Genomic DNA, 15076 nt, shown 5'->3' on the forward strand with positions numbered 1-15076 from the left:
GATTCGGATTCAAAGATGAAGCAGCTCTGGAAACCATGAACCACTTTCTTTGTCAGTCAGTGAACATCTAGAACAGTGTTCTGTCCCCTCCCGGCCTCAGCCATGCGAGCTGGCTAAACGAGCCAGTAATTGAGTTCACAGCTGCTATCAGTCCTGGCAGGGAATCTGCAGCTGCCTGCCAAAGTCTCCCTTATCTTGGGGTTGCCGGTCAACCAAGAAGTCAGCAATCCAGGCCGAATGTTCAGCTCAATTCTCCACGAGTCAAAGAGTTCAGCTCACTTCTCCATGAGTCAAAGAGTTCAGCTCAATTTTTGCTTGTCATGGAGCAAAAGAGCAGCCAGGGCTGCTTTTATACTTTGTGGGGTGTGGCTCCGTGACTCAGCACTCTCTAGGCCTGCCCCACCCCTTCCTTTGTTGTAGCCGCCTCTCGCATCTCCAAAACCTGGGATCTAGCCAGGTCTGGTTGCCATCAGCCAGGTCTGGAGGCGTGGCCTGGGGGGAGAGAGTCAGGGGACGGAGGCCTCATTATCTCCTCCACCTGGCCTGCCTCTGGCTTCTGGAGCTAAGCCAGAGGAGCCGGTGCTCCAGAGGTAAGTCCTGATGGTCCTTCCCCCTCACTTTCCGAGTCACTTTCTGGCAGGGGGCCCGGTTCGGGGGGCGCAGACACAACAAACAGGGGTGTCCAAACCTGGCAACTTTAAGACTTGTGGACTTCAACCCCCAGCAAAGCTGGCTGAGGAATTCTGGGAGTTGAAGTCCACAAGTCTTAAAGTTCCCAAGTTTGGATACCCCTGATCTAGAACTATCAAACCGTCTCTGGATTGCACAGATTAGCACATTCCAGGAGAAAACTGACGTGTTCCAAGAGAATGGTAAAATATATATATATCCATGCCAGGGAAATCCATTCCCATTTTGCATGCCCAACTCTAATATATTTTGACCACCAATTACAAAGAGGGGCTGAGCATTCTAGCTTTACCCTCTCTATGGTAATGTCACTGAATCACCCCCAGGTTTATATGCCCCTCCCCAATGGTTGAGAAAGAACTTTATAACATGCATAAATGTCTATGGAGATTCTCAGACATCCAGGTCATGGTTGTTCCAAAGGTGCTTTTTCAAGAGGCAACTGGACTTTCTGGTTGTTGGGGTTTTTTGGGGGTTTTTTTTTAAGACGTTTCGTTTCTCATCCAAGAAGCTTCTTCACCTCTGATTGAATGATGGGGAATGGAAGGATTTATACCCCTTGCAGACAGTTGGTCATTTGCATTCTTTTAGCAAGTTGTTAAGGTCACCTGCAGGTTTATCTGTGTCATAAGGGTCACCTGAGTGGTGCAAATGGGTGTGGAACTGTTGAAAGGACTGTGTTGTAGACTGGAGATTGATGTTGTATCCCTCCCCCTCTGTTGAGAGAGGGTATCAGGGTTCCAAGGAACACCCCCAACAAAATAAAATTGCCTTCCAAAACTGACAGAGGGCTGTTCAGTTTACAACATGCAATTTCCAAAAGCTACGTATATGAGAAAGTTTTGTACAATAGGATTGGAAAAAAGACTTGTTCCAGATGACTCAACTTCATGATCAAAGTAGAACCTACTGGATTGAATTGAACCCATTGAATTGCTTTGCGTTATAGAATACCAAGAATACCAAGAATACCAAGAATACATAGAATACCTTGAACCAAGAATGACATATGATTCCTCCAAACTAAGCTTTTTATTGTTCCCGCAGCTATAGACAGAGTCTTGCCAGACTAAAAACTCTACTATCTGCATCTACAACAGAGGTCTCCAACTTTGGCAAATTTAAGCCTGGTGGACTTCAACTCCCAGAAATCCCCAGCCAGCAAAGCTGGCTCGGGAATTCAGGGGGTTCAAGTCCTCCAGGCTTAAAGTTGCCAAGGTTGGAGACCACCGATCTACAACATATTTTGGGAACTATGAGGGAGAGGCTGTCTTCATCCTCTTTCTCTCACACAAAATATTAGAGCTGAGTTGCCTCTTACTCCTTTGGAAGGCAGCCCCTCCCTCCTGAGAATCCACCTCCCCTACTATATTGCATCACACAGGGAACTCTAATCCTTTCTCCTCTTTATCTCAGGCGTGCTCGGTTCAAGCGGTCCAACAGTGTGACAGCAGGGGTGCAGGCTGACTTAGAGCTCGAAGGCTTGGCTGGGCTGGCCGTGGCCACCGAGGACAAGGCCCTTCAGTTTGGACGTTCCTTCCAGCGGCACTCCTCCGAGCCCGAATCCACGCGGCAATATTCCGTCTACAAAACCGTTCACACGCAAGGGCAGTGGGCCTATCGGGAGGACTACCAAATGCAATACGACACGGTGGAAGTGCCACGACAGGAGTCCTGGATGGACCGAGGCTCCCGCAGCCTGCCGGATTCTGGCCGAGCGTCGCCTTGCCACCGGGACGGCGAGTGGTTCATCAAGTTATTGCAGGCCGAGGTGGAAAAGATGGAAGGCTGGTGCCAGCAGATGGAACTGGAGGCAGAAGATTACGATCTTCCGGAAGAGAGTGAGTCTCCCCAGGGCCAGGAGGTTGGGCAGCTCCATCTGCACTGTTCCTGGGCACAAGCCAAACTGTAGGGCTCTGTGGCTGAACATATTTCGGACAAGAAAATTAATACCTAACTAGAGAGCGAAACGATTATTGCCATGAGTAGTATCCAACATTCAGACCAATAAATCAAAAGCCATAAATAGGTGCTGCATTTCAAGTTGCTTTTAGATTACAGAAAATATCGGTGAGGACTATGCAGAAATTGTCATCCTGGCGTTACATAAATAATTTGCTTATTCAAACACTTTTAAAAGGGAAAAATACATCCAGGGACTCCTCTTGAAATGCCTTCATTTACTTGATTACAGATCGTCCTCCGGTTACAACTAGTCATTTAATGACCGTTCAAAGTTACGAGACACCCCACCCACCAAAATGGTATTTTTGATCTGGGTTTGAAGTTCTGGTGACAAAGGGGCCCCTGTAGTCACACGATCCTATTTTTGGTGCTTGGGAACCGGTTCACATTTACTAATATTGGCAGCCTCGTGCAGTCATGTGACTGCAATTTATAACAATTTTGACCAAACTTTCAGCAAAATGCACCCATTGCAGACAACAGATTTGTTTAACAACCGTGGCGTTCACTTAATAAGCATGAATTTGCTTAGTGACCATGGTGATTCACTTCACAACCACCACAAAACAAGTTGTAAAATCTGGTTGGTCATACGATGACCCATTTAGTAATTGGCACAACTTATGATCATAATTCTGGACTCAGTTACCGTTGTAAGTTGAGGACTATCTGTATTAAGGAGGTGTTTGAATGTCCTCTCTGACTTGTAGAGCCAACTCTCCAGAGACCCACTATCACTTTGACTTTTTCCACACATTGATTCAGTCCCAAGGAAAAAAAACTCTTTCGTGAAACTTTTTCTGGGTGGGAGAGGTTTCAGAGGGCTGGAAAGATATGTCACGGTAAACAACAGCAGCAGATGTTGCCTCCTCTCCCACATCCAATAATAGAGTTAGCTCAAAACCATTTCCAAGTGAAATCAAGATATTCTCCAGTATCTTGAGGTAGAAAGTAGAACATGTCATACGGTCAACCAGATGTTTAGGCTGGATTTGGCATTTTATCCACCTCTTTTTTTTTTTTTAATTCAAAAAGTTTTACAGAAAATTTTTCCCCCTTTCCCCCCCCTCCCCTCCTTCACAACCCCTCCCCGGCTTCCCGGAACGAGCACAAGGTATAGTTAAAAATAAAACAAACATATGCTAAAAAAATTTCATCCCAACTTAATTATACCCCTGCAATCATCAATTCCTAACTTCCCCCGAAAACAAACAAAAATAATACATCATAATCATTCAAAAACAGTCTGATAACTCTTAGTCTGATATCTACTTTGAATATAGTCAATCCATTTTTTCCATTCCTTTAAGTATCTTTCTTGCGTATTGTCTTTCAAAAAGGCTGATATCTTCGCCATCTCAGCCAAATTGGCAACTTTCAATATCCATTCTTCTATTGTAGGTAGTTCTTTTTTCTTCTAGTATTGTCCTATTAGTAATCTTGCTGCTGTTATTAGATTTAAAATCAATTTAGTCTCAATTACTGTACAGTCCGTAATAATTCCCAACAAAAAAAATTGCGGCAGGAACTTTATCTTCTTTTTCAAAACATTTTGTAAAATCCACCAAATTTTTATCCAAAAGGCCTTTATATCCTTACAAGTCCACCATACATGAAAATATGTAGCATCATCACAATTGCATCTCCAACATTTTGCTTGCATATCTGGGTACATACACGATAATTTCTTAGGATCTAAGTGCCATCTATAAAACATTTTATAAAAATTTTCCCTCAGATTCTGTGCCTGCGTGAATTTAACATTTCTAACCCAAATTTTTTCCCAAGTTTCCAATAATATTGGCTCCTGAAAATTTTGTGCTCACTTTATCATACAGTCCTTTACCAAGTCCCTTTCTGAATCTATTTCAAGTAACACATTATACACATTTTATCCACCCCTTGAGTTCTTCCCAAGGACCTGGGATTGGCAGAAGTTGCTTGATGTTATTATTAGCATTATCATTATTGCTTTATCTCAGGGATGTATTATTATCTGCTTACTTCTAGAAACTCATGAACCATAACTATGAGCCAGGAGAGAGAGGGTTGTATGATAGACAATGCTATCCCAAAGAAAGTAAGAAGTCGAGATGGCGACTGGGTCATGTGATTGAAACTGTGTCCTGCCTTCTCTCTCATACACACATACACACCAGTGGTGGGCTTCAAAAATTTTTGCTAACGGTTCGGGTGGCGTGGCTAGAAGGGGCATGTGACTGAGTGGGCGTGGCCAACTTGATGTCACTCACGCCCACACCCACTCAGTCACATGACCCACACACACACACCTAGCCATACCCACAGGAAAAGGTAGGAACATTTTTGGAATTTCCACCTATCTACTCCTGCCCTCCCTTCACCAGTCACCTCCATTTCCCCTCCTTTAGCAGCCCTGGGCCTAGCCCTGCTTTTTCCCCCACTACCATCTCTTTGTTCAGGCTGCTTACCTTCCACGGTGGCTGGTCCAGAGTCCAGAAGGCAAGCTGGTTGGAGTTTTCAGTGGCCCCCAGCCAGCTGCTGCTGATGGAAAGTGGCTGACAAAGAAGTGGTGGCTGGCCGCAGGCCACCAAAAAGTACCAGAGATCGCAGAAAAAGCTGCTGCCGTGCCATTGCCACCATGTTCTTCGCACATGCACATCCCATTGCAAGGCAATGGGATGCATGTGCACGAAGAACATGGCGGCCACGGACATGGCAGGTGGGGTGAGCAAGCGGCGACCAGGGGACCGGTTTTGGGGTGTGGCCAGCCGGCCATTGCTACCAGTTCGGCAACCTTGGCCAAATTTCCGCCAACGGTTTTAATGAACCGGTGCAAACGGCTGAGTACCCGCTCTGCTACAATAGAGAGGGAGGGGGCAGGAAGGAGAGAGAGAGAAAGGATGAGAAAGAAAGGCAGAAGAGAGGGAGATAGAAATGCTATTGGTTGTAGGAAGTGCAATTCCACAACATTTGTACAGACATGCAGTCCCTGTTCCTATTGTGGGTAGAACTGAGTTCACTCACTAAACTAAGCCAACATAGTACATAAAAATAAACCCACCCAACTTTTATTTTATTCATGGTTAGCGTAATTTTTCACAGATTTCCTTATAACACATAAATAGCAAAGCAACTGGAAGGTTCATATAGAAATGTATAATAATAGGTAGAGATTTTTTTTCCATTCCTGGGCATATGCCCTTGATCTCTTGTAATTAACATGCCATCTCTGAAACATGGAAATAAAATGCATGGGGTTGGATATTCCCCAGGTAGCAGCAAGCATGGAAAGGGGAGAGGAATTTCATCCTTTCAGCCATTTAGATGGGAAGGAGGAACTCCTCTGAAGTTGTTATTTGCATCTGGAGGAAATCGGCTCTTGATGCCAAATTTGGGGGCTTTTTGCCTATTGTAAAGGCCAGTTTTCCAAAGAATTAGCATCTTCTTCCAAGCTTGTTTCAACTCCAGCATTAATAAGCTTCTGTCGATGCTGGTTGCCTTGTCTTAAAAAAATAAAAGATTGCTCTTTAAATGCAAAAACTTATGCAATGTCATTCAAGGGTCTCCAGCGGGAGTGAAATCTAAAAATTTTCCCTACTGGTTCTGTGGCCGTGGCTTAATTGGTGGGTGTGGCTTGGTGGTCAGATGACTGGGTGGGTGTGGCCAATAACAATAAATAATAACAATAATAAACAAAAGTATAAAAAACAATAAGAGGTACCAAAAACCAACTTTCACACTTTACACACATACAATACAACACAACAGACTCACAACACACTCACACACAATTTAAAAGCAGCTGCACTTCACACTTCACACTTCACACAGCCACAAAAAGCTCAAAAACCAACTTTCACACTTTACACACACACAACACAAAACAACACAACTGATTCACACACAATGTAAACGCAGCTGTACTTCACCCAAAATGGCCCTTCAACAAGCAGGAACCTCACACAGTCACAAAAAGCTCAAAAACCAACTTTCACACTTTACACAACACAACACAACACAACTGACACACACACACACAACACAAAACAACACAACTGATTCACACACAATGTAAACGCAGCTGTACTTCACCCAAAATGGCCCTTCAACAAGCAGGAACCTCACACAGTCACAAAAAGCTCAAAAACCAACTTTCACACTTTACACAACACAACACAACACAACACAACTGACACACACACATACACTCACACACAAAATTCCACATACAACTTTTTGAGATTTTGTGTGTTTGTGTAGTTAGAGTGAAACACTACAGAAAAAACACCAAATCTCAGAAAGCTGCACAAATATTTTATTTTATTATTTTATTTTATTTATATTTTTTAGATCAGGGGTCTCCAACCTTAGTAACTTTAAGGTATGTGGACTTCATTTCCCAGAGTTCCTCAGCCAGCAAAACAGGCAGATTCAGGCACATGGATTTTAGATAGGCAAGATCAGTTGCTAGCTGATGCAACTGATTGCAAAAGCCATGGTTTGCGAGCCCGAAAGGAGCAGTAATTATAGGTAAGTGGGGGAAGGGGCGATTGGGTGGGCATGGGTGGGGGCTCTTGTAAATGTGGGCTGTTAAAAAGTGATTTTAAAAGCCTGTGAGGATCAGGAAACTCCTCTGGGATCGCCAGAGGAAAAAAAGTTTTTAAAAGGCTCCTCTGACGATCCTATGAGGCTTGCCTCGCGGCAGCCCAGAACCTCTTAAAAAGAAAACATGTCTTTTAAGGTTCTGGTGATGAGGAACTCAGGTGGGATTGCCAGAGGAGCCTTTTAAACCTTTTTTTTTTGCTGTTGTTTAAAAAAAGAGTTTAAAGGCTCTGAGGATCTCAGCTGAGCCGCAGGATCCTCAAAGGCTTTTTTTTTTACTTTTAAAGGCATATTTTCGGCTGAAGAAAAACTGCTTTTAAAAGTAAAAAAAAAACACCTCTGCTGATGGTGCAGCTCAGCAGTGGCGGGGGGGCAGGGATTTTTGCCACCTGTTCTCTGAACCAGCAGCCACCATCGCTACCGGATCAGGCGAGCCAGTCCGAACCAGGAGCATTTCACCCCTGGCTTTGCTGGCTGAGGAATTCTGGGAGTTGAAATCCACAAGTCATAAAGTTGCCAAGGTTGAAGGCTCTTGCAAGCTGATTTGTCATGCAGAGAAAGGAACTATCAAGAATCACTAGTACAGAGCAGACTTCAAATTTATCCCGATCGTGACCGTTTCCATTGATTTTCTTGCTTTATCTTGTTCCTGTCCAGTTCTTGAGAAGATCCGTAGTGCGGTTGGCAGTGCCCAGCTCCTGATGAGCCAGAAAGTCCAGCAGTTTTACCGACTCTGTCAGCAAAATATGGTGAGGGGAATATCTGATATATGATATACATTTATATATAGTATATTATAATAGGCTTTCTTAACGTGCCTTCCAAATTTGGAGTGGTCTAAAAAAAGTCCAGCTTTCTCCAAGAATTCAGTTTCTGGTGACTTCACAGTCATGTCCAGAGACTTCCTTGGCAACAATGCAATATTAAAGGTAAAGGTTCCCCTCGCACATACGTGCTAGTCGTTGCCGACTCTAGGAGGCGGTGCTCATCTCCGTTTCAAAGCTAAAGAGCCAGCGCTGTCCGAAGATGTCTCTGTGGTCCTGTGGCCGGCATGACTCAATGCCAAGGGCGCACAGAACGCTGTTACCTTCCCACCAAAGGTGGTCCCTATTTTTTCTACTTGCATTTTTACATGCTTTCGAAACTGCTAGGTTGGCAGAAGCTGGGACAAGTAACGGGAGCTCACCCCATTACACGGCAGCGCTAGGGATTTGAACCGCTGAGCTGCCGACCTTTCAATTGATAAGCTCAACGTCCTAGCCCCTGAGCCACCGCGTCCCTAATGCAATATTAGCTTGCCACAAATTTCTTCTCAGTTGGTTGATTTGATGTCTAACTTCTACCCAGTGGTGGGATTCAAGTAATTTAACAACCGCTTCTCTGCCCTAATGATTTCTTCCAACAACCAGTTTGCCAAACTGCTCAGAAAGTTAACAACGGTTCTCCTGAAGTGGGACGAACTGGCTGAATCCCACCACTGCCTTTAACCCTGAATTCCTGATGGTTCCTCCTGATGTTTCAATTTACACAATGGTCAGTCTGGTGCTGCCACCTTCTGAGATTTTGGAAGAAAAGAGGGAGTTGTAAAACTTGTCCATGCTACCTGTGAGTTCAGCCAGTTTTCCCTGGACGTGATGTAACAGTAGATGCCAAGTTGTCATTGAAAATGCCACGTGCCATACTGAACCAGAAATGGACAAAGACAATGTCTTCTGAATGTTCTTAAACTTTCGTTCCCTGCAGATCAGGAAGGTTTACAGGGTGTGGTCCAGTGGTGAAATCCAATTTTGTTTACTACTGGTTCTGTGGGTGTGGCTTGGTGGATGTGGTGTGATTTGGTGGGTGTGGCTTGGTGGGCGTGGTATGGCTTGGTGGGCGTGGCAGGGGAAGGATATTGCAAAATCTCCATTCCCTCCCCACTCTGGAGCCAGCCAGAGGTGGTATTTGCCGGTTTGCCAAACTGCTCAAAATTTCTGCTACCAGTTCTCCAGAATCTATCAGAACCTGCTGGATTTCACCCCTAGTGTGGTCCAAAAGTCAATAAATCAGCCACCCCAATGCTTTTGATGTTCCATACTCCACACTAAAAAACAGGCAGAGTTTTGATCTCACCTTTAAGGATGCCCTCTTCATGTTTTTGCCCACATCACGCAATCGCTCTTGCAGCAGACCAAAATCTGACTCTACCAAACTCTAAACGGTTTTTCTTTTTCCTTTTCTTCCTGGAAGGATCCCAATGCTTTCCCCATGCCCACTTTCCAGGATCTGGCTGGATTCTGGGATCTCCTGCAGCTCTCAATTGAGGACGTCAGCATGAAGTTTGCCGAACTTCAGCAACTCAAATCTAACGGGTGGAAGCCCATTGAGGCCAAGGTAAAAAAAAAGAAGAGGAGGGGGCTAGGGATAAAACCCCTTGCTTGTATTTCTTTGCTGACCTACTGGCTCTTGTTTAGTCTGATGAAAGTAAGTTTGCTTCCGAAATGTCTGTCCAAGTAGAGAAGAGTTGGATGGACAATGGCATGAATGAGGCAATAAACAGTGAAGGTCCTATCTTGCATTTCACAGGAAGTTCTCTAGCTCGCTTGTGTTTCTTTGCTTGTGTTCCTATTGGCTCTTTTTTGATCTGATGCAAGTAAGTTTGATGAAAGTAAATTTGCATTTGAAATTTGAAATTTCTGTCCAAGTAGAGAAGAGTTGGCTGGACTGTGGCTATGTATGAGACAATGAACAGGCCCTTTCGAAGGTCCTATCTTGCATTTCACAGGAAGTTCTCTAAGTGGCCTGCCCAGCTTCTCACCCTTCCTAGGAATGACATCCAGCCAGCAGTTCTTCCACCAAACATTTTCAAACTGGGAAGCATGAACAGCCAGGGAAACTGCAGAGCAATGGATGTTTCCCTGAAAGCCGCGTTACCAAGAGCAGCTTTCTATGCTCGCCCCACCAGTAAAGTTATACCCTTGAGCCTCATTTGCTCACAAACCCAGAATGGCAGCTTGCTGCATTGGGGTCTTTCCTATTAATACTCCAGAACGGGGGACCCCATGCAATGAACAGTTGCAGGAAAGGGATATGTGTACCGGTAGTCCTTGACTTACGACCAGAATTGAGTCCCACATTTCTATTGCTAAGCGAAACATGTAAGTGAATTTCGCCCCATTTTATGACTTTTCTGGCCACAGTTGTTAAGTGAATCACTGCAATGGTTAAATTAGTAACATGGTTGTTAAGTGAACCTGGCTTTCCCATCGATTTTGCTTGTCAGGAGGACACATATGACCCTGGGATATTGCAACTGTCATAAATATGAGTCAGCTGCCAAGCATCCAAATTTTAGTCACATGACCATATTCTAACAGTCGTGTGAAAAATGGTAATACATCACTTTTTTCAGTGCCATTGTAACTTTGAGTGGTCACTAAATGAACTATTGTAAATCAAGGACTACCTGTAATCTAATGAAGAGAAGGACTAGGGGTCCCGATATCAGTTTTCCAATATTTGAGGGGCTGTCACAGAGAGGAGGGGGTTGACCTATTCTCCAAAGCAGGGGTCTCCAACCTTGGCAACTTGAAGACTTGTGGACCTCAACTCCCAGAATTCCTCAGCCAGCAAAGCTAACTGGGAGTTGGAGTCCACAAGTCTTCAAGTTGCCAAGTTTGGAGACCCCTGCTCCAAAGCACCTGAAGGCAGGACAAAAAGTGATGGATGGCAACTTATCAAAGACAGATCCAAAGGAATAAATATCCTGACAATGAGAAGACTTAATCAGTGGAATGGCTTTCCTCCAGAAGTTCTGGATGCTCCATCACTGGAGGTTTAAATAACCATTAAATAACCATTTATCCAGAATGGTATATAGCAGTGGTGAAATCCTCTGAAATCTGCTACCAGTTCTGTGAATCTGCTACCGAGTGTGCAGCACTAAAAAAGGAACATTTTGAAGCCTTCAGAGTCTGCAAAGGTAAGTAGAACAGCGAGGGGGGGGATCCGTTGTGCCACACGATTTAGATTAGCTAGAAAGCAGGAAATCCGATGAGTCTAGCTAATATACTATAAATCGCATGTCACAGCTGATCGTCACCCAGCTGATAGTCGGAAATACCAGTTTGCCTGAACCGGTAGCATTTTTAAACTACCGGTTCAGGAGAACCGGTCCGAACCGGTAACATTTCACCCCTGGTATATAGAGACTTCTGTTTGAGAAGGGGGTTTGGGCTAGAAGACCTCCAAAGCCCCTTCCCAACTCTGTTAAATTGTCATTGTTACTCTATTGGTCCCAGGGACTCTTTCCCACAAAGACACATCTCCCAAAGATCTGCCAATTTAGGAAAGAAAAAATAAATCAAACACAGCTAAACACGCATCAGAGCCTTTTTGCTTCTTTGTCTCACAGGTGGCCTGAGAGATTTGCTGAACATAAAAGAGATAAAGGATTGAGAGACAGCAATCATGGCTATTTTTCTCCTACACACACACACACACACACACACACACACCTTACTTCCATCTCTGTAAAGCTGTGTTACTAGCCGCGGCAAAATAATTGGGCATTTTTAGTGAATCTTTGTTCTCTTTCATTATATTTTGAAGAAAAGAAAGGAAGAAAACAGCCACACTTCCCGAAAATAGAGAGGTGGGGGAAAAGCTCAGAATTTGGCTGAGAAACAAGTTCCAGATTTGGTTTATTTATTTATTTTTGCCATGTGTTTCGTTTTAATGCGTCTGTTCTTTCACTCTGTGTGCGCTTGTGTGTCTGCGTGTGTGCATCTCAAGTGACTTCCATGCATCCACTCACAGCTGTACATATTTCTTTTTTAGGCACTTTCAGACTTAAGGCCAGCACGTCTGGCTGGTAGGGTTGGGTGCTAGCCAGAGGCCTGTTCTCTTTAGCGTATCAGCTTCATCACCTCCAGTATGGCAGAAAGCCCATTTCAAACCCAGATCCTTTACATAGATCTTTCTTCCCCATCTTCCATGTTAAGGGTGCGGAAAGCCAGGATTCTTCCAAATATATGTCATTTTTTGCAAATAATTAAGTGGCCTTAACCTTAATTCTTTTTTGTATATGATTTTAATGAACATAGATATGCATACATTCATGGGTATTCACTCTCCCTCTGTCTCTCTTCTGTCTGCTGTCTATCATCTATCTATCTATCTATCTATCTATCTATCTATCTATCTATCTATCTATCTCTGTCTGTCTATCTATCTATCTATCTATCTATCTATCTATCAATCTATCATATTGATTTTCTCCATCCGTTAGTTCTATCTGCTATCTGTCATCTATCAATCTTCTATCTATTATCTCTATCATCTATCTCTGTCATCTATCTACAGTATATATCTGTCATCCATAGGTCTGTCTATCTATCATCTCTATTATTGCCATCTATCTATCTATCTATCTATCTATCTATCTATCTATCTATCTATCTATCTATCTTCTATCTATCATCTATCTATCTATCTATTATCTATCTATCTATCTATCTATTTTTCTATCATCTATCTATCATCCATGTCTGTCTGCCTGTCTACCTATATCTATCTATCTATCTATCTATCTATCTATCTATCTATCTATCTATCTATCTATCTATCTATCATCTATGTATCTATTATCTATCTATCTATTTTTCTATCATCTATCTATCATCCATGTTTGTCTGCCTGTCTACCTATATCTATCTATCTATCTATCTATCTATCATCCATGTCTGTCTGCTTGTCTACCTCTATCTATCTATCTATCATCTTAGACTTTCCCCTAATATGCACTTATCCTTAAAAACAATCTGCACTGCAAAATTCAGTAAAAAGGAAACATTTGAATGAAAAGCTTTTGCTTTGTGGACTGGCTGCAGAATGAGAAATTAAAATTATTTGCACACACCCTGAATTTCTTCACCATCCCTAATCCTGATGACTTGGGACAGCAGTTTTTTTAATTCACAGAGTGTGTGGCTAAAATGTCCCAGGAACGCCAGGATATGGAAAGTTGATCTAGTGTGGGAATAAAACTTTCTTTGCTCTTCATTTATCTGCATTTTCTGTTTCTCCTTCTGCATTACTTCAGCAAAACTAAAGGGAGCCAAATAGATCATGAAACCAACCCTGTCAAAATCACATTTTTGTTAGAGCAATTCCATCTCCTAAACAGAGAGGGGGTTAAGATGATCAAGAAACCAAAGTTTGTCAGGTTCATTCATGCATCAGGCAAAAACTACAATTTTAATGGCAGTATTTCTAGGGTACCAGAAATATAAAAATGCATGCAGTTGGGCCATAAACAAAGTTGATAGAAATATGGCAATATGCATTTTAAAGCACGTCAGTCCTTCCATCAGAGCATATTTGTGATAAATACATGTGCATAAAATTACACATTTGTATACGCATAGCTCTCCTAAGCAACAACACTTAGTCAACCTTGGCTGAACTCAGAAGCTAAACAAAATCAGCCTCCGTAGCTGCATGATAATTCCAGAAATCATGATGTCCATAGGGTGTGATCCCAAAAGACAAGATGATGATGTGATCAATGTTCCACCTGATGTTTAAAAGTGGTAGAGTTTTGATACAGGATACAGAATCACCAAGAGTCATGCTCAACTCCAGGATGACCTACACATCATTAAGACATGGATGAGGCGGCATAAATACAATAAGGTAGCCAGTTTGAACTCTAACCTGTCCAATTGTTTCTGCCTGACACTAAGGTTTAGAAACACTAATCTATAACATCAGTTTAGACAGCCATTCAATGTCCTCTAAGAAATTGTTTTGCAATTATATCGGATTTTGCAAGGGATAGAGGTAGAATCAGCAACCTTAACAGTGGACGTCTATGGAGATTGTCAGTCATGGGTGTCCCAAAGGTACTTTTTCAAGAGGCAACTGGACTTTCTGGTTTTTTTTTCTGAAGATGCTTCTTGGATGAGAAGCAAAACAGCTTCAAGGAAAAACCAGAACGTCCAGTTGCCTCTTGAAAAGGTACCTTTGGGACTTAACAGTGGATGTCATGCTGTAATTACCCAAGAAGTCATAAGGCTCCAAGAAATCAATAACATTAATGATGTTTTAATTTGTACTTAAAAACAATGAAGGCTACAAAGGACCTCAGGTGAATCTTTCCAGAATTCTGTGCAGGAGTTTTCTAAATCCATTTCTAACTTAATTGTGAACTTCTGTGATGGCCATCCTGGAGGGCTGCAAAAGCTGTCTTCTCCTCGGTGGCCACACTTGGTCTTCTAAGACACAGGAACCTTTTCAGATACATCTCCTTTTTACTCATAGATGGCTTATACCTTTTCTCTCCACATCTCTCCTCTCTCTGTGTGTGTCTTTTTTTCTCTCTTTAGCAGGAGGAAAAGAAGGTGCCTCCGCCGATACCAAAGAAGCCACCACGCTCCCGGCTGCACCCGGTGAAGGACCGATCTCTGGACTCTGTGGACCGGCAGAGACAAGAAGCCCGCAAGAGGCTCTTGGAAGCCAAGCGGGCTGCCTCCTTCCGCCAGAGCTCAGCTACTGAGAGCGCGGACAGCATCGAGATCTACATCCCAGAGGCCCAGACCAGACTGTGAGGGCTGGGGCCACCTTTTCTAACCCTCCGCCAGGCAGAGCGCACAGCATTCTGGGATCTGCTGGCTATGTTCCACGGTTTCTTCCAAGAGAGAAACACAAGGATCTACCCAGTCTCTACTTTTTTTAAAAAGAAAGAACTTCTGAGAAATCCATGAACTTCACACAAGACAGTTGAGAAAACTAAGGTTCTGGCCCTTACCCTCATCCCTCTCAGCAGGACTCGGCAACAACCAGCCTATATCATAAG

The 15076-nt window shown here is 43.3% G+C and overlaps 1 protein-coding gene across 1 annotated transcript in view; it reads left to right on the top strand.

The window, feature by feature from the left end:
• The window catches only part of DLGAP3 (DLG associated protein 3), a 56713-nt gene extending 41885 nt beyond the window's left edge, over window positions 1–14828 (top strand). The window contains exons 7-10 of the mRNA XM_058195575.1: window positions 2107–2531; window positions 7897–7988; window positions 9469–9612; window positions 14610–14828. Of these exons, the coding sequence (XP_058051558.1) occupies window positions 2107–2531; window positions 7897–7988; window positions 9469–9612; window positions 14610–14828 (880 nt within the window). The remainder of the gene's footprint in view (window positions 1–2106; window positions 2532–7896; window positions 7989–9468; window positions 9613–14609) is intronic.
• The last annotated feature ends 248 nt before the right edge of the window (window positions 14829–15076 follow it).

The sequence above is a fragment of the Ahaetulla prasina genome, chromosome 10 (genome assembly GCF_028640845.1).
Source record: "Ahaetulla prasina isolate Xishuangbanna chromosome 10, ASM2864084v1, whole genome shotgun sequence".
Lineage (NCBI taxonomy): Eukaryota > Metazoa > Chordata > Lepidosauria > Squamata > Colubridae > Ahaetulla > Ahaetulla prasina.